Consider the following 23,369-nt stretch of genomic DNA (forward strand, 5'->3'; position numbering starts at 1 on the left):
GGTTGCATGATCTTCAGGGACTTCTGAGGGAAGAGGGATGCATAATCCAACAATAATATATATTTTTATATATATATATATATGTATGTATATATATATATATATATATATACACCAGATTTTCCTTTACCAATCATTCATTGATTGGTTAGGTTGCTTCCATGTCTTGGCTATTGTAAATGATGCTACAATGAGCATGGGGGTGCAGATATCTTTTTGAGTTAGTGTCTTTGTTTCCTTTTGATAAATTCCCACAAGGGGAATTGCTCAATCATATGGTAGTTCTATTTTTAGTTTTTTGAGGAACTTCCATATTGTTTTTCATAGTGTCTGCATCAATTAACACCAGCAGTGCACAGTGGTTTCCTTTTCTCCACAACATTGCCAATATTCGTTATTTTATTATCTTTTTGCTGATAGCCATTCCAGCAGGTGTGAGGTGATATCTCATTTTGTTTTTGATTTGCATTTCCCTGATGACTGGTAATGTTGAGCATCTTTTTCAAGTAACTGTTGGCCATCTGTATGTCTTCTTAGAAAAATAACTATTCAGATATTCTGCCAATTTTTAATCAGATTTTTTGTTATTGAGTTGTATGAGTTCTTTATACATTTTGAATATTAACCCTTATCAGATATATGATTTGCAAATATCTTCTCCCATTCAGTAGGTTGACTTTTCATTTTGATGGTGGTTTCCTTCACTGTGCAAAAGATTTTTAATTTGATCTAGTCACATTTGTTTATTTTTGCTTTTATGTCCCTTGCCTTTGGGGTCAGATCAATCAAAACATCACTGAGATCTATGTCAGTGAGTTTACCACCTATGTTTTCTTCTAGGGATTTTATGATTTCTGGTCTTACATTCAAGTCATTAATCCATTTTGAGTTAATCTTTATGTATGGTATAAAATAGTGATCTAGTTTTGCTCTTTCAAATGTAACTGTCTAGTTTCTCCAAACCATTTATGACATTTCATGACACCAAGATAATGTCATTTCTTTCTTTTATATCTTTGGCTCTTTGGTAGTAAAGTAATTGGCCATATATTTGTAGGTTTATTTATGGACTCTCAATTCTGTTCCATTGATCTGTGTGTCTGTTTTTGTGTTGATACCCTACTGTTTTGATTAATATAGGTAGTATAGTTTGAAATCACAATACCTCAGGTTTTGTTCATTGTTCTCAAGCTTATTTTTGCTATTTGGGATCCTCTGTGGTTCTATACAAATTTTAGGATTATTTGCTCCAGTTCTGTGAAATGTGTCTTTGGAATTTTGATAGGGATTTCATTGAATCTGTAGATTGCTTTGGGTATTAGGGATGTTTTAACAATATTAATTCTTCCAACCTATGAGCGTGGAATATCTTTCCACTTACTTGTCTCTTCAATTTCTTTTATCAGTGTCGTATAGTTTTCAGTGTACAGATGTTTCACCTCCTTTGTTAAATTTATTCCTACGTATTTTGTTCTTTTTGATACAAATGTAAATAGGATTGTTTCCTTCATTCAACTTTAGGATAGTTTGTTAGTAGTATAGAAATACAACAGATTTCTGTATATTAATTTTGTATCTTGCAACTTTACGGAATTCATTTATTAGTTCTAATAGGCTTTTGGTGTAGTCTTAGGATTTTCTGTGTATAGTATCATGTAAACTGGAAACAGTGACAGTTTTACTATTTCCTTTCCAATTTGGATGGCTTTTATTCTTCTTGCCTAACTGCTGTGGCTGGGACTTCAATACTATGTTGAATGAAAGTGGTGAGAGTGGGAATCCTTGTTTTGTTCCTGATCTTAAAGGAAAAGTTTTGAGCTTTTCAATGTTTAGTGTGATATTAATTGTGGGTTTGTCATATATAAACTTTATTATGCTGTGGTACATTGCCTCAATACCCATTTACTTGAGCATTTTTTCATAAATTGATATTGAATTTTGTCAAATGTTTTTCTGCAAAAATCAAGATGATTATATGACTTTTATCCATTTTGTTAATAAGATGTATCACATTGATTAGTTTACAGATGTTGAATTATCCTTGCATCCCTGGAATAAATTCCACTTTATTAGGGTATATGATTCTTTTAATATATTGATGGATTTAGTTTGCTGAATTTTGTTGAGAATTTTTGTTTCTATGTTTACTAAGGATTTTGGACTGTAACTTTTTGTGTGTGTGATGTCCTTGTCTAATTTGGTATCAGAGTAATGCTAGCTTTATGAAATGTGTTTGGAAGGTTTCCCATCTCTTCAATTTTTTGGATGAATTTAAGAAGGATAGATATTAAATCTTTGAGTGTTTTGTAGAATTCACCAGTAATATCTACTGGTTGTGGACTTTTGTTTGTTGGGAGATTTTTTAATTACTCTTTTAATTTCCTTACTAGTAATCAGTCTACTAAGATTTTCTTTTTCTTTGTGGTTTAGTCTTAGAAGATTGCATGTGTCTAAAAATTTATCCATTTCTTCTAGACTGTCCAATTTGTTGGCATATAATTGTTTGTAGCAGTCCTTATTCTTTGTTTTTCTGTAGTGTCAGTTGTAAATTCTCCTTTTTGCCTTCTGACTTTGTTTCATTTCAGTCCTCTCTCTTTTTCTCTTGGTTAGTCTAGCTACTTTGTTGATTTTGTTTATCTTTTCAAAAAGATTGATGTTTTCTATGGTTATTTTTTTTTGTCTCTACTTCATTTATTTCCACTCTAATCTTTATTATTTCATGTATTCTACTAATTTTGCTGTTGTTTTTTCTTTTTATAGTTCCTTTAGGTGTAAAGTTAGATTGTTATTTGAGATTTTATTGTTTTGAGGTAGGATTCTTTGCTATGAAATTCTCTTTGAACTGCTTTTCTGCATTTCATAGACTTTGGTATGTCATATTTATGTTTCCATTTGTCTTTAGGTATTTTTTTTCTCCTTTTGATTTCTTCAATTATCCATTGATGCTTCAGTAGCATTTTATTTAATGTCCATTTTTTATGTTTTTTCTCTTTTTTTCCTTGTGATTGTTTTTTAGTTTCATGCAATTATGGTCAAAGAAGATGCTTGACATAATTGCAGTCTTTTTTAATTACTTGAGACTTGCTTTTACAAGTTAACAAGTTATCTATCCTGGATATTGTTCCATATGCACTTGAGAAGAATATGTATTCTGCTGCTTTGAGATGGAATATATATATCAAAATGTACATATCTCTTAAGTATACAATGTAATATGTCACTTACGTCCACTGTTTCCTTATTTTGTCTAGATGATCTATGCATTGATCTAAGTGGGGTATTAAAGTCTCCTACTATTGCTGTATTGCTTTCAATTTCTCAATTTAAGTACATTAATATTTGTTTTATATATCTTGGTGCTCCTCTGTTGGGTTCATATACATTTACAAAAGTTGTATGTTCTTGCTGAATTGACCCTTTATCATTATGTAATATTCTTCTTTGTCTTTTATTATAGTTTTTGTTTAAAGCCTATTTTGTATGTTATGAGTATAGCTACTCTTGCTTTCTTTTCATTTCCATCTACATGAAATATCCTTTTACATCCCTTCACTTTAAGTCCATGTGTGTGCTTTCCTCTGAAGTGACTCTCTTGTAGGCAACATATACATGGGTCTTGCATTTTAATCTATTCAGCTAGTCTGTGTCTTTTGATTATTGAATTTAGTCCATTTACATTTAAAATAAGTATTGATAATCATGTATTTTTGCCAGTTTGTTTATTGTTTACTGGCTGTTTTTGTACTTACTCTCAGTTCCTTTCTTTTCCCCTTTTTCTCTTCGCTTGTGTTTTGTTGATTTTCTTTAGGATTATGTTGAGATTCTTTTCTCATTTTCTTTTTTTTTTTTAATTTTACAAATGTAAAATTTTATCCGCTGTTAAAGCATTTGCAAAAACCACACATCCTACTTCAGCTTTATTGCACAATATCTATAAGAAAATATTAATTTTTAAATTAGAAAACATAAAAATGCTTTCCATATAGAAGAGACAATCTGATTTTAAAGACAATACTCTATAAGAATGTCTACCCAGAAAATAACAAACTTTCACAGGATACCAAGCTGGCCAGGTTCAGCAGATCCAGTACAAAGCACTGTGTAAAACCAGTCCAAGATACTTAACCCAAACTGTATCATCCTTCTTCATTGGAAATTTAGATGCCACTCAAAGGTGGTTTCTTATACTTTAAAAAGTTGAGGCATTTCTCAGTTGTGAGCATTCTGAATATATCCTACATATGAAAAACAATCCTTCCAACTTCACAGCCACCTGCGGGGTTTTTTCTTTTGTGCAGATTATCTCTGGCAACTGTGTTTAATGTCTATCAAATGATCATTTCAATTATTTTATGCTGATAGAAAACATCAAGTTAAATACACTTTTAAAACCTAGTCCTTTACAAAAATCAGTTTATAAATTTGTATCATAAAAATTAGTGTCGAGACCATCAAGATGGCCTTCGTTTGTTTTGTATGAGTTGGTTCTCCCAGAGTTGGGATGGCAGGCGTCCCACATTTCAATGTAGTGTTAATCAGGAGATAAATCCAAGCACTGAGCTGGAATCCCAAGACAGGTTAATAAGGCTGTATGATGGATTTTAGTGGGATATCATTGCCCTGGGTATATATACCAACGTAGGCATTAAAATACTGACAGCAAATCTTGGTGGTAATTTAATTCATCTCCAACAATGAATATAACCTGGAGATGCAAAAGGAAAAATGTTCATAAATACATTATCAGTGGGGTTGTGTGTACTGTAGAAAAAGGGAAATAAATCCTTATCTATGGAACAAGGATTCACTAAATTTGATACATATTTTGATGATACATCTTTTTTTATTAACGTATGTTGAGTCAATCGCAAGTGTTTTCAAATGGATGCCTTTGTGGTCCAGGAAATTGCCTTCTGGAACTTATGGCCTGCATAAGCGAAGTCAGATATAGTATTACACACTTGTGTAGAGAAAATAATTATTAAAATAGTGGTTATGCACTCACAAGTTTGTTGTAGGTAGACAGAATTATCAAAAACCCAGATGCTTATAAAAAAAAGTTTGCATTATTTAGAATTTCTTCCTTAGGAATCAAAGCAGTTGCTTTTCTGGAACTGCATTTTTCAGAACTGCTCAAAGCACCTCACCTAGATGAGTATTTTTTAAAAATATATATAAAAAGTCTACCATGAGACTTCACACATCACATATTTCACCTTTTACGGGCTTTTTATCATGTATCCCTTCCTTTAAAGTCCTTCAGAATAAAATAAAAATAAACTCTCACATTCCATTAGAAAAAAGTGGAAACATTCACGGTCTGAAAATTTTCTGCATTCCCCCAAATCCTGGTACTATGTGCAATTTCCCCATATACAAGTTTTGAGGAAACCCCTGATCATCTATTATTGAATATTCAGCTAATGGACATGCCATAGAGAATTGACATTAATAGTAGTAAATAGATTAAAATCTATTCCATAAAATAAAAATGTTCTATGACTTCAATTTAAATACATATCTGAAAAGCTAAGAGGAGGTTTTCTGTTTGTTTTTTAAAAGTGCTAATTATTACAAGTATCTTCAATACATTATGTCCAATTCTTTGTAAAACTAAACCATGCTTATAGGCACACTGCTTGATGAGTTTCTAAGAAGCAGAGGGGAAAAAAATATCACTTGTCAATTAATCCAGCTTCCTTAATTTTACTGAAGAAGAATTTCTCCAGGATATTGGCACATTTGTAGTATTCACTCTCAGGGGGGTTGTACTCTTTGCAATTGGTAAAGACTCGCTGTAAGTCTGCCATGAATAATTTCTTAGACACGTAGTACCTATTCTTGAGGCGTTCGCTCATGGTTTTCAGATCCATGGGGAACCTTATAACTTCATAATATCCCGGAGCTTCTGTTCTCTTCACGGGTTCCATGAAGGGCCAAGCGCTTTGATGGCTCTTCACCTGCTGGAGGATGCTCTTGAGCGTGCTGTATAGCTGGTCGGGGTCTTTGGGCTCTTTACTTTTCTCTTTTCCACTCGGTTTCCAGCCTGTCTCTCGAATTCCAGGAATGCTTTCTATCGGGATCTGCCGGACTCCATCTTTAAAACAGGAAAGTCCAGAGTAGACTTTCCGAATCTGGGCTTGTTTTCTTTCTATCAGCTTTTTAATGATCTCCTTCTGCTTTTTAATGATGACAGAAAATTCCGTATATGGGATCCGTGGGTTTAGCTCACATCCCATTAAAGTGGCTCCTTCATAATCCTTGATGTAGCCAACATATTTGGTTTTAGGGATTTTAATTTCTTTGGAGAAACCCTGCTTCTTGAAATATCCAATTGCATATTCATCTGCATAGGTGAGGAAGTTGAGGATGTCATGTTTTGTGTGATATTCCTTCAAATGGTTCATCAGGTGTGTCCCATAGCCCTTGACTTGCTCATTCGAGGTTACGGCACAGAAAACAATCTCTGTGAATCCTTGGGACGGGAACATTCGGAAGCAGATACCACCAATAACACGACCGTCTTTAATTAAAGCAAGGGTTTTGTGTTTCGGGTCGAAGACTAGCCGTGTGATATACTCCTTTGGCATCCGGGGCAGCTGGTGGGAGAACACGTTCTGCAGCCCCACCAGCCACATCAGAATCTTCTTATTGGGCTTCTGGTTCAGAGAATTGCCCACCACGTGAAATTCAATCACACCCCTGCGTTCCTCCAGCCTTGCCGCTTCGTCCCTGGCTGAGTGCGCTGACAGAAAATTGGTCTCTGGCCCGAGCATCGCTGCAGGATCTGTGATGGTGGACATGACCTCGTGGATTAGTTCCAGTGGAATATCGCCCATCACGCGGGGTTTCTTGGCCTCCTCCAAAACATGAGAGTCGTTCATTTTCCTCTTTTCTCCTGGGTTTACCTCAAGCCCAGAAGCACCTTTACAGGAAGGACTGTTGCTCCCACTATTCTGCTGCTCAAGGGAAGCTGAGTTTGAATTGTAGGAAATTGTCCCGACCACAGGAGGTGGACTGATAACTGTTTGGATTCCTAGCTGGCTGGTTCTGGAAGAAGCTGAGAGAAAATCCTGATCCCAGATGGGAGAGTTTTGACTATAAACTTCTTCTTCTAACATGGACAGAAACTTGGGGAAATGGGTGAGGATCAGAGTTCGTTTCTCGAGTGGCAGTTTGTCCTTTTCCTGCCTCGCCTGTTCCAGGAGCTGTCGCCTCATCACAGTGAAGACGGAGCGGAGCAGGGTTCCCCCGAACACCTGGGCGGTCTCGTACCGGGGCAGACTGTCACAGAACTGGGGCACATTGCAGTAACACAGCCACCTTGTGTAGTTCTCCTTGTATCCAGAAACATCCTCGTTGGGAGATCGCAGTCTTCGTTGAGATGGCGCCTCCAGGTGCCAATAGCTGATGCGGTTCAGGAACATTTTTGCCAACTCAACTATTGTTTGCCTTTCTTTGGATGGCAGGTGACTAAATTTGTACTGTACAAAGTTGTTCACACCCTGTTCTATACTAGGTTTCTCAAACGGAGGTTTCTTCTCCAAAGAACCTTCAACCACAGGTTTTCCTCTTTGTAAAATAGACTTTCTCAAGAGCTTGAATAGGTAGAAATAAACTTCTTTGGTATCTGCATCTTCTTCCTTGTGGACACAGGTAAAGAGATATTCCACATCCAACACGATTCCCAGGAGTCTGTTCATTTCTTCCTCTGACACATTCTCCAGGTGGGAAACATGAGCGGCGAGGGCATGGCTACAACTCCGGCAGGATTCCGTCAGACTGACGATTATTTGCTGCAGGTCGGCTCTCGGGGGAGTGGGAGAAGGGTTGGGGTTTTTCCAGCCATTACATTTACAAGATTCCTCAGGCTTGCAGGCGGAGTACACTCCGAGTTTCTCCAGTTTCTTGGCCCGCGGAGCGGAGCGCAGTTGCGCCTTCTTCACGGCGATCCGGGCCGAGCCGCCGCCTCCCGGCCCCTCGGCCGTGCCCACCGCCGCCACCGCAGTCGCCGGTCCGCAGGCGCCCGAGCCCCCGGCGGCGGCGGCGCCCGGGGAGCCCTGCGGGGGCGGGGGCGCGGGGGGCGGGGGGGGCAGCGCCCCGAGCCCGGCCCCCGCCCCGCCGCCGCCGCCTGCCGGCCCGGCCCCGCCAGCATCGGACATGCCGCCCCGGAGCACGGCAGGAGGCGCCCTCTCATTTTCTTTTGTGTATTTACTACAAGTATTTTTTTCTTGTGGTTATTATGAAGTTCATGTATGACATCCTGTTTAAATAATAGACAGTTTTAAGTTGGTGATAACTTAAATTTGAACACATTCTAAAATTTTATCTTTTTGCTGTCCCCCCCCAACTGGAAAACTTTTTACCAATGTTAACACATTTTATATGTTTGATTTTATGCATCCTTTAATTAATCATTATAATTTTAGTTATTTTTACTTATTTGTCTTTTAACCATTATGCTTGGTTTATAAGTGATTGATCCACTTCCTTTAATATGTATTTATCTTTACCAGTGAAATTTTTACTCTTATATGTTTGTTTCTTTTTTATATATAAATTTATTTATTTATATATTTATTTATTTATTTATTTATTGGCTGCATTGGGTCTTCGTTGCTGCACATGGCTTTCTCTAGTTGCAGTGAGCAGGGGCTCCTCTTCATTGGGGTGTGTGGGCTCCTCATTGCAGTGGCTTTTCCTGTTGCAGAGCATGGGTTCTACAGGTTCTTCAGTAGCTGTGACACATGAGCTCAATAGTTGTGGCTCACAGGCTCTAGAGCACAGGCTCAATAGTTGTGTCAAATGGACTTAGTTGCTCCACAGCATGTGGGATCTTCCTGGAGCAGAGATTGAACCTGTGTCCCCTGCATCAGCAGGTGGATTCTTAACCACTGCACCATCTAGGAAGTCCCTTTCATATGTTTCTTATTATTAATTAGTGCCATTTCTTTCCACCTTAAATAAGTCTTTATAATACTTCAGGGAGGGAAGATGGGGATATGTGTATAAAAACGGATGATTGAACCTGGTGTACCCCCCCAAAAAATAAATAAATAAAAAAAAAAAATACTTCCTGTAGCGAGGGTTTAGTGGTGATGAACTCCTTTCGCTTTTGCCTATCGGGAAAAATCTTGATCTCATTTTCAATTCTGAGTGACATTCTTGGTTAGAATTATTTTCCCTTAAGCACTCTGAATATGTCATCCACACCCTTCTGGCCTATAGTTTCTTTCTTTTCTTTTCTTTTTATTTAACATCTTTATTGGAGTATAAGTGGTTTACAATGTTGTGTTAGTTTCTGCTGTACAACAAAGGGAATCAGCTGTATATATACATATATCCCCATATCTCCTCCCTCTTGAGCCTCCCTCCTGCCCTCCCTATCCCACTCCTCTAGGTCATCACAGAGCACCAAGCTGATTTCCCTGTGCTATGCAGCAGCTTCCCACTAGCTATCTGTTTTACATTTGGTAGTGTATATATGTCAGTGCTACTCTCTCACTTTGTCCCAGGCTCCCTTTCCCCCTCTGTGTCCTCAAATTTGTTCTCTATGTCTATGTCTTTATTCCTGCCCTGCCACTAGGTTCATCAGTACCATTTTTTTAGATTGCATATATATGCGTTAGCATACAGTATTTGTTTTTCTCTTTCTGACTTACTTCATTCTGTATGACAGACTCTAGGTCCATCCACCTCACTACAAATAACTCAGTTTCTTTCCTTTTTATAGCTGGGTAATATTCCATTGTATATATGTGCCACATCTTCTTTATCCATTCATCTGTTGATGGACATTTAGGTTGCTTCCATGTCCTGGCTATTGTAAATAATGCTGCAGTGAACATTGTGGTGCATTTATCTTTTTGAATTATGGTTTTCTCAGGGCATATTCCCAGGAGTGGGATTGCTGGGTCATATGGTGGTTCTATTTTTAGTTTTTTAAGGAACCTCCATACTGTTCTCCATAGTGGCTATATCAATTTACATTCCCACCAACAGTGCAGGAGGGTTCCTTTTTCTCCACACCCTCTCCAGCATTTATTGTTTATAGACTTTTTGATGATGGCCCCTAGTTTCTGCTGAAAAATCTCTGACAGCCTTATGTGGTTTCTTTTCATATGTAACAAGTCATTATTCTCTTGCTGCTTTTGGAATACTCTCTTTATCCTTAAATTTTACAGTTTTAATTATACTGTGTCTTATTGTGTGTCTCTTTGAGTTCATCTTACTTAGAACTCTCTGGGCTTGCTGGACCTGGATGTCTATTTCTTTCCCCAGATTAGGGAAGTTTTCAGCTACTAATTCTTCAAATAATTTTTCTGGCTATTTCTCTCTCTTTTCCTTCCATGATTCCTAAAATGCAAATATTTCATTTGATCATGTTCCAAAGTTCTGTTAAGATTTCTTCACTTTTTGATTGGAAAAGATGGCAGTGAAGTAGAGGGACATGAAATGCATCCCTCTCCACAGATGCATTGGGAATACACCAAAAGACGCAATAAATCCTACAGAGAACCAACTGAACACCAGCAGATGACCTCAGACACCAGAAAGGACTGCAAAGATCCCGACATAACTGGTAGGGAGGCATCTATGATGGCTCAAAGAGGGTGAAGCAGCTGAGCTGTGTCAGATGGGAGGGAGTGAGAAACATACAGAGGGTCCACACCACAGCTCAGCGCTCCCGGACTGAGACGTCGATTCACAGCTGAACAGAGGGTCCAGGAGCAGGAGCGTGGGAACCAGAGAGCTGGTTCAGCGTGAGAAAAATTGTTGCCAATAAGATGATGGACCAAGAGGACGGGAGGGAAGAGGTCCGTGGCAAGGAGTGCCTACCCCGGCCATGATGGCAGCTGGATGCTTCAGGCTCATGAGGGGCGGGGAAGAGCTGCGGGCATAGCCTCTCTCTCTCTTTTGGCACCTGCAGCAGGCAGTGGAGGGATGCCTGTGGGCCACCTAAGGCACTCAGGGATAACAGGGGCCCTCAGGCCCTCAGGCGGGGCTAGCTTAAAACCCCTTGGAATGCCGGCAGCAGGGAGGCTGCCGAGAACAGAGAAGCCCAGAGAGAGGCCCAACTCTGAGACATTCTGTTTACACCTGAGCCACCGGCGCCCCTCTGCAACAGGCACCTCCAAGCCCAACTGAAACGACAGAGCACCACTGCTCACTCACTCCCAGGGGAAGCAGCCACTATTGTACCCTCTCCCTCCCCACACACCAACACTTACAGATGAACAATAAAGGAAGTTATGCTGGTCACAGAATAATACAAAAAAACCCAAGGCAAGTAGAAGGACACTTACAGCTGAGACTCTAAGGAAACAGAAATATTAGTATCAATTCTATTGAACTGGTCCATTCTGGGATCAGTTCCAGTTTTTTTTTTTGTTTGTTTGTATTTTTATTAATTACAATCTTAGTCCTAAGGGATCTACAAGTTTTATAACATTTTTTATTCTATTTTTTATTCTATTTTTACTTTTAGGCTTTTTATATACTTCTATTTCTAGCTAAGTTTTTGGTAGTATGGACTATATATCTCTCCTACCTTCCTTTCATCTCTATCCTTTATACATTTCTATTCCCTTCTTTTTATTTACATATTTCCAGGCATACTACAATCTTCTGTTCCCCTGTCTTCCATCCATTTTTAGTTTATTTTATCTTAACATATAAGCAACACTATCGATCTGCTCAGACTCCTTGCTCTATTTTCCAGATGACACACTGTCTTGGTATTTAATGTTAGGTTTTTGTCTTTATCTTAGTTCTTAGTGCAATTGTCTAATTTCATTCTGAGAATCTCCATTCTGTCTGATGGTACTCTAGCTCTTTTTTATATTTGATCCTAGCTTTCAGTATCTCCCTGGATTTGTGTTTGTAAGTGTAAGGTGTTATTTGTTTGTTTGTTTGTTTTTACTTTTGTTTCTGTTTTGTTCTGTTTTGGTTTTCAATTTCTGTTGGGTTTCTCTTTGAATATCTGATAGCATACTGGGGTTCTTCTGTCAGGTCTTTCCAGAGCCTTATGTCCTAATGGATTCAGTAATTGTGTGTCTCATGCATGTATGTGTTTCCTAGACTTAGTATTTGTTTAACCCAACACTCAGACATTAGTCTGGGGCTTGGACAGTCTTCTATAAACCCCTTTATCACCGAGACAAGCAACCCCAGAAGTTTGGACTACCATGAGGAAACAAAGAAACACCATGCAGGCAAAGGAGCAGGAAAAAAACCCACAAGACCAAATAAATGAGGAGGAAATAGGAAACATGTCTGAAAAAGAATTCAGAGTAATGATAGTAAAATTGATACAAAATCTCAATAACAAAATAAAGTACAAGAAACAGTTCATAAGAACTCAGAAGAACTAAAGAACAAACAAACAGCAATGGATAACATAATAACTGAAATTAAAAATACTATAGATAGTATAACCAGTAGAATGATTGAGGCAGAAGGACAAATAAGTGAGTTGGAAGACAGAATGGGGGAAATAAATGCCACAGAGCAGGAAAAAGAAAAAAGAACACAAAGAATGGAAGACAGTCTCAGAGACCTCAGTGATAACATTAAGCGTACCAACATTCAAATCATAGGCATCCCAGAAGAAGAAGAAAAAAAGAAAGGGTCTGAGAAAATATTTGAAGAGGTTATATTGGAAAACTTCCCCAACATGGGAAAGGAAATAATTAACCAAGTCCAAGAAACACAGAGAGTCCCATACAGAATAAACCCAAGAAGAAATACTCCAAAGCGCATATTAATCAAACTAATGACAATTAAACACAAAGACAAAATTTTAAAAGCAGCAAGAGAAGAGCAACAAATAACATATAAGGGGAAACCCATCAGGATAACAGCTGACCTTTCTACAGAAACTCTGCAGGCCAGAAGGGAATGGCAGGATATACTGAAAGTCCTGAAAGAGAGAAACCTACAGCCAAGAATACTCTACCCAGCAAGAATCTCACTCAGATTTGAGGGAGAAATCAAAAGCTTTACAGACAAGCAAAAGTTAACAGAATTCAGCACCACCAAACCAGCCTTACAACAATTGCTAAAGGAACTTCTCTAAGTAGGAAACACAAGAAAAGGAAAACACCTACAAATACAAACCCAAAACAATTAAGAATATGATAATCGGAACACACATGTCAATAATCACCTTAAATGCAAATGGATTAAATGCTCCAACCAAAAGACACAGACTGGCTGAATGGATACAAAAACAAGACCCTTCTATATGCTGCCTACAAGAAACCCACTTCAGACCAAGGGATACATATAGACTGAAAGGAAAGGGATGGGAAAAGATATTCCATGCAAATGGAAGTCAAAAGAAAGCTGGAGTAGCAATACTCATATCAGACAAATTAGACTTGAAAGTAAAGACTATTACAAGAGACAAGGAAGGACACTACATAATGATCAAGGGATCCATTCAAGAAGAACATATCACAATGGTAAATATCTATGCCCCCAACATAGGAGCACCTCAATACATAAGGCAAATGCTAACAGCCATAAAAGGGGACATCAACAGTAACACAATAATAGTGGGAGACTTGAACACCCCACTTACATAAATGGACAGATCATCCAAACAGAAAATCAATAAAGACACACAAGCTTTAAATGACACATTAGACCATCTCAACTTAATTGATATTTATAGAACATTCCATCCAAAAATGACAGAATACACCTTCTTCTCAAGTGCACACGGAACATTTTCCAGGATAGATCACATCTTGGGTCACAAATCAAACCTCAGCAAATTCAAGAAAATTGAAATCATATCAAGCATCTTCTCAGACCACAACACCATGAGACTAGATATCAATTAGAGGAAAAAAACTGCAAAAAATACAAACACATGGAGGCTAGACAATTCACTCTTAAAGAACCCAGAAATCACTAAAAAAATCAAAGAGGAAATCAAAAAATATCTAGAAGCAAATGACAATGAAAACACAACCAACAAAAACCTATGGGATGCAGCAAAAGCAGTTCTAAGAGGGAAGTTTATAGCAATACAGTCCTACCTTAAGAAACAACAAAATTATCAAATAAACAACCTAACCTTACACCTAAAACAATGAGAAAAAGAAGAACAAAGAAACCCCAAAGTGAGCAGAAGGAAAGAAATCATAAAGATCAGAGCAGAAATAAATGAAAAAGAAACGAAGGAAGCCATAGCAAAAATAAATAAAACTAAAAGCTGGTTCTTTGAGAAGATAAACAAAATTGATAAACCATTAGCCACACTCATGAAGAAAAAAAGGGAGAAGATGCAAATCAACAGAATTAGAAATGAAAAAGGAGAAGTAACAACTGACACCTCAGAAGTACAAAAGATCGTGAGAGACTACTACGAGCAACTACATGCCAAAAAATTGGATAACCTGGAAGAAATGCATAAATTCTTAGAAAAATACAATCTTCCAAGACTGAACCAGGAAGAAATAGAAACTATGAACAGATCAATCACAAGTACGGAAATTGAGGCAGTGATTACAAATCTCCCAACACACAAAAGCCCAGGGCCAGATGGATTCACGGGCAAATTCTATCAAACATTTCAAGAAGAGCTAACACCTATCCTTCTCAAACTCTTCCAAAATATTGCAGAAGGAGGAACACTCCCAAACTCATTCTACGAGGCCACCATCACCCTGAGACCAAAACCAGGCAAAGATGTCACATAAAAAGAAAATTATAGGCCAATATCACTGATGAATATAGATGCAAAAATCCTCAACAAAATACTAGCTAATAGACTCCAACAGCACATTAAAAAAATCATACACCATGATCAAGTGGGGTTTATTCCTGGCATGCAAGGATTCTTCAATATATGCAAATCAATCAACGTGGTACATCATATCAACAACTTGAAGGATAAAAACCATATGGTCATCTCAATAGATGCAGGAAAAGCTTTTGACAAAATTCAACATCCATTTATGATAAAAGCTCTGAAGAAAATGGGCTTAGAAGGAAATTTCCTCAATATAATAACAGCCATATATGAGAAACCAAAAGCCAACATCATTCTCAATGGGGAAAAACTGAAAGAATTCCCTCTAAGAACAAGAACAAGACAAGGGTGTCTACTCTCACCATTATTCTTCAACATAGTTTTGGAAGTTTTAGCCACAGCCATCAGAGAAGAAAATGAAATAAAAGGAATCCAAATTGGAAAAGAAGAAGTAAAATTGTCACTCTTTGCAGATGACATGATATTATATATAGAAAGCCCTAAAGACTCTACCAGAAAACTGCTAGCACTAATTGGTGAGTTTAGTAAAGTAGCAGGATACAAAATTAATGCACAGAAATCTCTTGCTTTCCTATACACTAACAACAGAAGAGCAGAAAGAGAAATTAAGGAAACTCTCCGATTCACCATTGCAACAAAAAGAATAAAATACCTAGGAATAAACCTGCCTAAGGAGGCAAAAGATCTGTATGCAGAAAACTTTAAGACACTGATGAAAGAAATCAAAGATGACACAAACAGATGGAGGGACATACCTTGTTTCTGGATTGGAAGAATCAACATCGTGAAAATGACTGTACTACCCAAAGCAATTTACAGATTCAGTGTAATCCCGATCAAATTACCAATGGCATTTTTCACAGAACTAGAGCAAGAAATCTTACGATTTGTATGGAAATGCAAAAGACCCCAAATAGCCAAAGCAATCTTGAGAAGGAAAGATGGAGTTGGTGGAATCAGGCTTCCTGACTTCAAACTATACTACAAGGCCATAGTGATCAAGACAGTATGGTACTGGCACAAAAATAGAAAGGAAGATCAATGGAATAGAATAGAGAACTCAGAGGTAAGCCCAAACACATATGGGCACCTTATCTTTGACAAAGGAGGCATGAATATACAATGGAAAAAAGACAGCCTCTTCAATAAGGGGTGCTGGGAAAATTGGACAGCTACATGTAAAAGAATAAAATTAGAACACTTCCTAACACCATACACAAAAATAAACTCCAAATGGATTAAAGACCTACATGTAAGGCCAGACACTATAAAACTCCTAGAGGAAAACATAGGCAGAACACTCTATGACATCCATCAAAGCAAGATCCTTTTGGACCCACCTCCTAGAATCATGGAAATAAAATCAAGAATAAATGAATGGGACCTCATGAAACTTAAAAGCTTTTGCACAGTGAAAGAAACCATAAACAAAGCAAGAAGACAACCCTCAGAGTGGGAAAAAATAGTTGCCTATGAAACAACGGACAAAGGATTAACCTCCAGAATATACAAGCAGCTCATGCAGCTTCATACCAAAAAAGTAAATAACCCAATCCACAAATGGGCAAAAGACCTAAATAGACATTTCTCCAAAGAAGACATACAGATGGCCAACAAACACATGGAAAGATGCTCAACATCACTAATCATCAGAGAAATGCACATCGAAGCCGCAATAAGGTATCACCTCACACTGATAAGAATGGCCATCATCACAAAATCTGGAAACAACAAATGTCAGAGAGGGTGTGGAGAAAAGGGAACTCTCCTGCACTGTTGGTGGGAATGTAAGTTGGTCCAGCCACTATGGAAAACAGTTTGGAGGTTCCTTAAAAAACTACAAATAGAACTACCATATGATCCAGTAATCCCACTCCTGGGCATATACCCAAAGAAAACCATAATCCCAAAAGAAACGTGTACCATAATGTTTATTGCAGCACTATTTACATGGAAGCAACCTAAATGCCCATCAACAAATGAATTGATAAAGAAGATGTGGCATATATATACAATGGAATATTACTCAGCTATAAAAAGGAATGAGATGGAGCTATATGTAATGATATGGATAGACCTAGAATGTGTCATACATAGTGAAGTAAGTCAGAAAGAGAAAGACAAATATTGTATGCTAACTCACATACGCGGAATCTAAAAATGGTACTGATGAACTCAGTGAGAAGACAAGAATAAGGATGCAGATGCAGAGAATGGACTGGAGATCTCGTGGTTTGGGGGGGCAGGGGGTGAAGGGGAAGCTGAGACAAAGTGAGAGAGTAGCATAGGCATATATATGCTACCAACTGTAAAATAGATAACCAGTGGGAAGTTGCAGTATAACAAAGGGAGTTCAGCTTGATTTTGGATGATGCCTTGCAGAACTGGGAACAGGAGGGTTGGGGGGAGTCAAGAAAGGGAGAGGATATGGGGATATGTGTATAAATACAGATGATTGACCTTGGTGTACCTCAAAAACAATTAAAAACAAACAAACAAAAAACAAAAAAGAAACCAAAAAACAAAACCAAACAAACAAAAAAGATTTCTTCACTTTTTAAAGTTAATTTTTCATTTTTCTACTCTTGATTAGTTCCATTATTTTGTCTTTCAGCTCACCAAATCGTTATTCTATATCATCCAGTCTGCTGTTAAACCCAGCTAGTGTGTTTTTAGTTGAGTTATAACTTCTGTTTGGTACTTTTTAGTATTTTCTGTCTCTGTTGAACGTCTTACTGTGTTTATTCATTCTGCTCCCAAGTTCAGTGAGCATCTTTATGGCCATTATTTTCAGCTCTTTATCAGCTAGATTGCTTATTTCCATTTCATTTAATTCTTCTTCTGAAGTTTTATCTTGCTCTTTCAGTTGGGATGTATTCCTCTGTCTCCTTATCTTGCCTAGTTCTCTTTGTTTGTTTTTATTTAATAGGTATATCAGCTGTCTCTCCCAGTCTTGAAGGAGTGGCCGTATTTAGGTGATGTCTCCTGGGACTCAGAAGCACAATTCTGCCTGGCCACTAGATCCAGGAGTTCAAGGGGTCTCCCCTATGTGTGTTGCATGCACCCTACTGTTGTGGTGGAATAATGGCTGCCTTATGGCAGGTGGATTATACTGGTTCCCAGGTTATATGCTGGGAGCAGCTGCCAAAGGAAGTGGTAGGTGGGGCTATTGCTAGTCCAGCAGGGCTCTCAGTGAGGCATACATACTGGTGCTAACAGAAGGAGAATTCCAAAATGACACCCTACAGTGCCAGTATTAGCAAGGTAACCTGTGATCACATAAATGGCTCCCATCAGTGATTTACTTCCAGGGAGTATTCCACCTGGTTCCTGTCTCTCTGGCAGATGCTTCGGAAAGTGGGGGACTTCCCTGATGGTGCAGTGTTTAAGAATCTGCCTGCCAATGCAGGGCACGTGGGATCAATCTCCGGTCTGGCAAAATCCTCATGTGCTGTGGAGCAACTAAGCCTGTGTGCCACAACTACTGAGCCTGTGCTCTAGAGCCTGCAATCCACAACTACTTAGCCCATATGCCACAACTACTAAAGCCCATGCACCTAGAGCCCATGCTCCACAAGAGAAGTCACTGCAATGAGAAGCCTGCACACTGCAGTGAAGAGTAGCCCCTGCTCACTGCAACTTGAGAAAGCCCGTGTACAGCAATAAAGACCCAATGCAGCCAATAAATAAATAAATGAATGAACTTAAAAAAAAGGTTAGTAAGTGGGTCTCCTATACCTATGATCCATGTACTGTTTTTTTTAATTGAAGCATAGTTGATTTACAATGTTGAGTTAGTTTCAGGTACACAGCAAAATGATTCAGTTATATATGTACATACATATATAGGCCCTGTTTGTTTAATTTTGCTTTTATTTCCATTACTAGAGGAGATGGATCCAGATATATTCTTTTGAAGATTCATTTTTGTTATAGATTATTACAAGGTATTGAATATAGTTCCCTATGCTATACAATAGGTCCCTGCTGTTTATCAATTTTATATATAGTAGTGTGCATCTGTTAATCCCAAACACCTAATTTATCCTGTCCTCCCCCTGCCTTTCCCCTTTAGTAACCATTAACTTATTTTCTATGTCTGTGAGTATATTTCTGTTTTATAAATAAGTTTATTTGTATCATTTTTTTAGATTCCATGTATAAGTGATATCCTATGGTATTTGTCTTTTTCTGTCTGACTTAGTATGATAATCTCTAGGTCCATCCAAGTTACTGCAAATGACACTACTCCATCCATTTTTATAGCTGATTAATATCCTGTTGAATAAATAGCGCCTCTTCTTTATCCATTCATCTGTCCATGGACACCTAGGTTACTCCATGTCTTGGCTATTGTAAATAGATCTGCTATGAACACTGGAGTGTTTGTTATCTTTTCAAATTAGAATTTTCACCTTTTCTGGATGTATGCACAGGAGTGAGACTGCTGGATCATATGGTAACTCTATTTTTAGTTTTTTTATGGAATCTCCATACTGTTCTCCATAGTGGCTGCACCAGTTTATATTCCTGCAAACAGTGTAGGAAGATTCCCTTATCTCCAACCCCCCTCCAGCATTTGTAGACTTTTTTTTTTTTTTTTTTGGGCACACGGGCTTAGTTGCTCCGCAGCATGTGGGATCTTCCTGGAGCTGGGATCGAACCCGTGACCTCTGCATTGGCAGGCGGATTCTTAACCACTGCGCCACCTAGGAAGCCCGATTTGTAGACTTTTTGATGTTGGCCATTCTGACTGGTGTGAGGTAGTTTTGATCACTGTGGTTTGACCATCACTGTAGTTTTGATTTGCATTTTTATAATAATTAGGGATGTTGAGCATCTTTTCATGTGCCTGCTGGCCATCTGTATGTCTTCATTGGAGAAATGTCTACTTAGGTCTTCTGACTATTTTTTGATTGGATTGTTCATTTTTTAAATATTGAGCTATGTGGGTTATTTTTATATTTTGGAAATTAATCCCTTGTCAGTTGCATCATTTGCAAATATTTTCTCCCAATCCATAGGTTGCCTTTTCATTTTGTTTATGGTTTCCTTTGCTGTGCAAAAGCTTTTAAATTTAATTAGGCCCTGTTTGTTTATTTTTACTTTTATTTCCATTACTAGAGGAGATGGATCCAAAAAAACGATTGCTGCTTTATGTCAAAGAGTGCTCTGTCTATGTTTTCCTCCAGGAGTTTTATAGTATCTGGTCTTAAATTTAGGTCTTTAATCCATTTTGAGTTTATTTTTGAGTATGGTGTTAGATAATGTTCTAACATCATTCTTTTACATGTAGCTGTCCAGTTTTCCAAGCAACATTTATTGAAGAGACTGTCTTTTCTCCATCGTATGTTCTTGCCTCCTTTTTCATAGATTAATTAACCATAGCTGTATGGGTGTATTCCTGGGCTTTCTAGCATGTTCCATTGATCTGTGTGTCTGTTTTTGTGTTAGTGCCATACTCTTTTGATTACTATAGCTTTATACTAGATTCTGAAGTCAGGCAACATGATTCCTCCATTTCCATTCTGCTTTCTGTAGATTGTTTGGCTATTTGAGGTCTTTTGTGTTTCCATACAAATTTTAAAATTATTTGTTTAGTTCTGGGAAAAATGCCATTGGTAACTTGAGAGGGATTGCCTTGAATTTGTCGATTGCCTTGGGTAGTGTGGTCATTTTAACAATATTGTTTCTTCTACTCCAAGAACACCACCATATACCTTTCCATTTGTTTGTGTTATCTTCAGTTTCTTTCATCAGTGTTTCCTAGTTTTCAGAGTAAAAGTCTTTTTCTTCCTTAGGTAGGTTTATTTCTAGGCATTTTAATCTTTTTGGTGTGGTGATAAATGGGATGGTTTCCATAATTTCTCTTTCTCATATTTCATTATTGGTGTATAGAAATGCAACAGATTTCTATATACTGAGTTTGTATCCTGCAACTTTATCATTAATGAGCTCTAGTAGTTTTCTGGTGGCGTCTTTAGGCTTTTCAATGTATAGTACCATGTCATCTGCAAACAGTGACAGTTTTAGTTCCTCCTTTCAAATTTGGATTCCTTTTATTTCTTTTTGTCTCTGATTGCTATGGCTAGAACTTCCAAAAGTATATGGAATAAAAGTGGTGGGAGGGGGGCATCCTTGTCTTGTACCTGACCTTAGAAGAAATGCTTTCAGCTTTTCACCATTGAGTATGATGTTAGCTGTGAGTTGTCATATATGGCCTTTATTATGTTGAGGCAGGGAATCCTCTATGCCTACTTCCTGGAGAGTTTTTATCATAAATGCTGTTGAATTTTTCAAAAGCTTTTTCTTCATCTATAGATGATCATATGGTTTTTATTCTTCAATTTTTTAACACAATATATCTCATTGATTGATTTGCAGATACTGAAAAATCCTTACATCTTTGGTATAAATCCCACTTGATCATGTTGTATGACCCTTTTAATGTATTGTTGGATTCAGTTTGCTAGTATTTTGTTGAGGATTTTTGAATCTATGTTGCTCAGTGATATTGGCCTGTAATTTTCCTTTTTTGTGATATCTTTGTCTGGTTTTGCTATCAGGGTGATGGTGCCTTCATAGAATAAGTTTGAAAGTGTTCCCTTCTCTGCAACTTTTTGGAATAGTTTGGTCCTGAGCTTTTGTTTGTTGGGTGTTTTTAAATTACTGATTCTATTTTAGTAATGATAATTGGTCTGTTAATATTTTCTATTTCTTCCTAGTTCACTTTTGAGAAATTGTTCCTTTTTAAGAGTTTTCCCATTTCTTCTAGGTTGTCCAGTTGATTGGCATATAGCTGCTTATAGTAGTCTCATGATCCTTTGTATTTCTGTGGTGCCACTTGTAACTTCTTTTTTACTTCTGATTTTATTGATTTGCATCCTCTTTCATTTTTTTCTTAATGAATATGCCTAAAGGATGATCGATTTTGTTTATTTTTTTAAAGAACCAGCTTTTAGTTTCATTGATCTCATCTATTGTTTTGTCTCCATTTCATTTATTTCTGCTCTGACCTTTGTGATTTCTTTCCTTGCACTAACTTTGGGTTTTGTTTGTTCTCTTTTCTCCACTTGCTCTAGGTGTAAGGTTAGATTATTTATTTGAGATTTTTCTTGTTCCCTGAGGTAATATTGTATTGATCTAAAATTCCCTCATAGAACTGCCTTTGCTGCATCCCATAGGTTTTGGATCATCATGTTTTTGTTTCCATTTGTCTCTAGGTATTTTTTGATTTCCTCTTTGTTTTCTTTAGTGATTCGTTAGTTGGTCAGTGGCGTATTGTTTACCCTCCATGTGTTTGTGTTTTCTGCCATTTTGTCCTTGTAGTTGATTTCTAATCTCATAGCATTTTGATCAGAAAATGTGCTTGATATGATTTCAGTTTTAAATTTTCCAAGGCTTGTTTTTTGGCCTAGCATGTCATCTACCCTGGAGAATGTTCCATATGCACTTGAAAACAATGTGTATTCTCTGCTTTGGGGTGGAAATCTCTCTAGCAATTAAGATTAAGTCCATTTGGTCTAATGTGTCATTTATGGCCTGTGTTTCCTTATTGATTTTCTGTCTGGATTTTTCTGTCCATTGTTGTAAGTGGGTTGTTAAAGTTCCCTAAAACAATAAGTTTTACTGTTGATTTCTCCTTTTATGCCTGTGAATTTTTGCCTTACTTATTGAATTGCCTCTGTGTTGGGTGCATATATATTTACAATTTTTATATTGCCTTCTTAAATTGATCACTTGCTTATTATATAGTGTCCTTCTTTATCTCCTGTAATAGTCTTTAATTTAAAGTCTGCTTTGTTCAAAATAAGTATTGCTACTCTGGCTTTCTTAGGATTTCCACTTGCATGGAATTCCTTTTTCCATATCCTCACTTTCAGTCTGCATTTATCTCTGGTTCTGAAGTGAGTCTCTTGTAGGCAGCATATATATGGGTCTTTTTGTTGTTGTTGTATTCATTCAGCCACTCTATGTCTTTTGGTTGGAGCATTTATTTCATTTACCTTTTTGGTAATTATTTGTATTCCCCTTCGTTGTTTTTGTTTGTTTTGTTTGTTTATTTTGTTTTTCTTGTAATAACTATGTTAGCATTATGTTTGGGTTTGTTTTTCTTTTCTATGTGTATATCTGTTATAGATTTTTGATTTGCAGTTATTGTGAGGTTTTTGTATACCAGTATGTCTGTCTGTCTGTCCCTCCCTCTCTCTATATATATGTATATATATATACACACACACACACACATACTTATATACTATATTCTATATATGAATGATTATTTTAAGTTGCTGATCACTTAATTTCAAATGCATTTTAAAAAGCCTGCATTTGTACTCTTTTCCCCTCATAATTACTATCTTTGATATAATATTTTACCTCTAATTGTTCTGTGTATCCCTTAACTGTTTATTGTGGTTACAGATTATTTTACTGTATTATAAGATTATTTACATCTTTTAAACCTCCCTACTAGTTTTGTTTCTGGATGACATTACTTTTCCTGTTCGCTTTTGTCAGTGAGCTTTTTCATTTTGTAATTTTATTGTTTCTAGTTGTGGCCTTTTCTTTTTCACCTGGAAAA

At 37.3% G+C, this 23,369-nt stretch overlaps 2 protein-coding genes across 10 annotated transcripts in view; one reads left to right on the forward strand and one right to left on the reverse strand.

Moving 5' to 3' along the window:
• RGS7 (regulator of G protein signaling 7) overlaps nt 1-23,369 on the forward strand; it is a 650,352-nt gene that overhangs the window by 439,449 nt on the left and 187,534 nt on the right. The window lies entirely within an intron of this gene.
• Nucleotides 4,625-8,162, reverse strand: LOC130849750 (histone acetyltransferase KAT2B-like). Its single transcript, XM_057728887.1, has one exon. It carries the CDS (start codon nt 8,160-8,162, stop codon nt 5,676-5,678), a length of 2,487 nt encoding a protein of 828 aa, XP_057584870.1. The 3' UTR covers nt 4,625-5,675.

This window comes from Hippopotamus amphibius, chromosome 3 (genome assembly GCF_030028045.1).
Source record: "Hippopotamus amphibius kiboko isolate mHipAmp2 chromosome 3, mHipAmp2.hap2, whole genome shotgun sequence".
Classification (NCBI taxonomy): Eukaryota; Metazoa; Chordata; class Mammalia; order Artiodactyla; family Hippopotamidae; genus Hippopotamus; species Hippopotamus amphibius.

What these genes read in the sequence shown, in the direction of transcription:
- LOC130849750 (XM_057728887.1), bottom strand. Translation starts at nt 8,162, where the DNA reads ATGTCCGATGCTGGCGGGGCCGGGCCGGCAGGCGGCGGCGGCGGGGCG.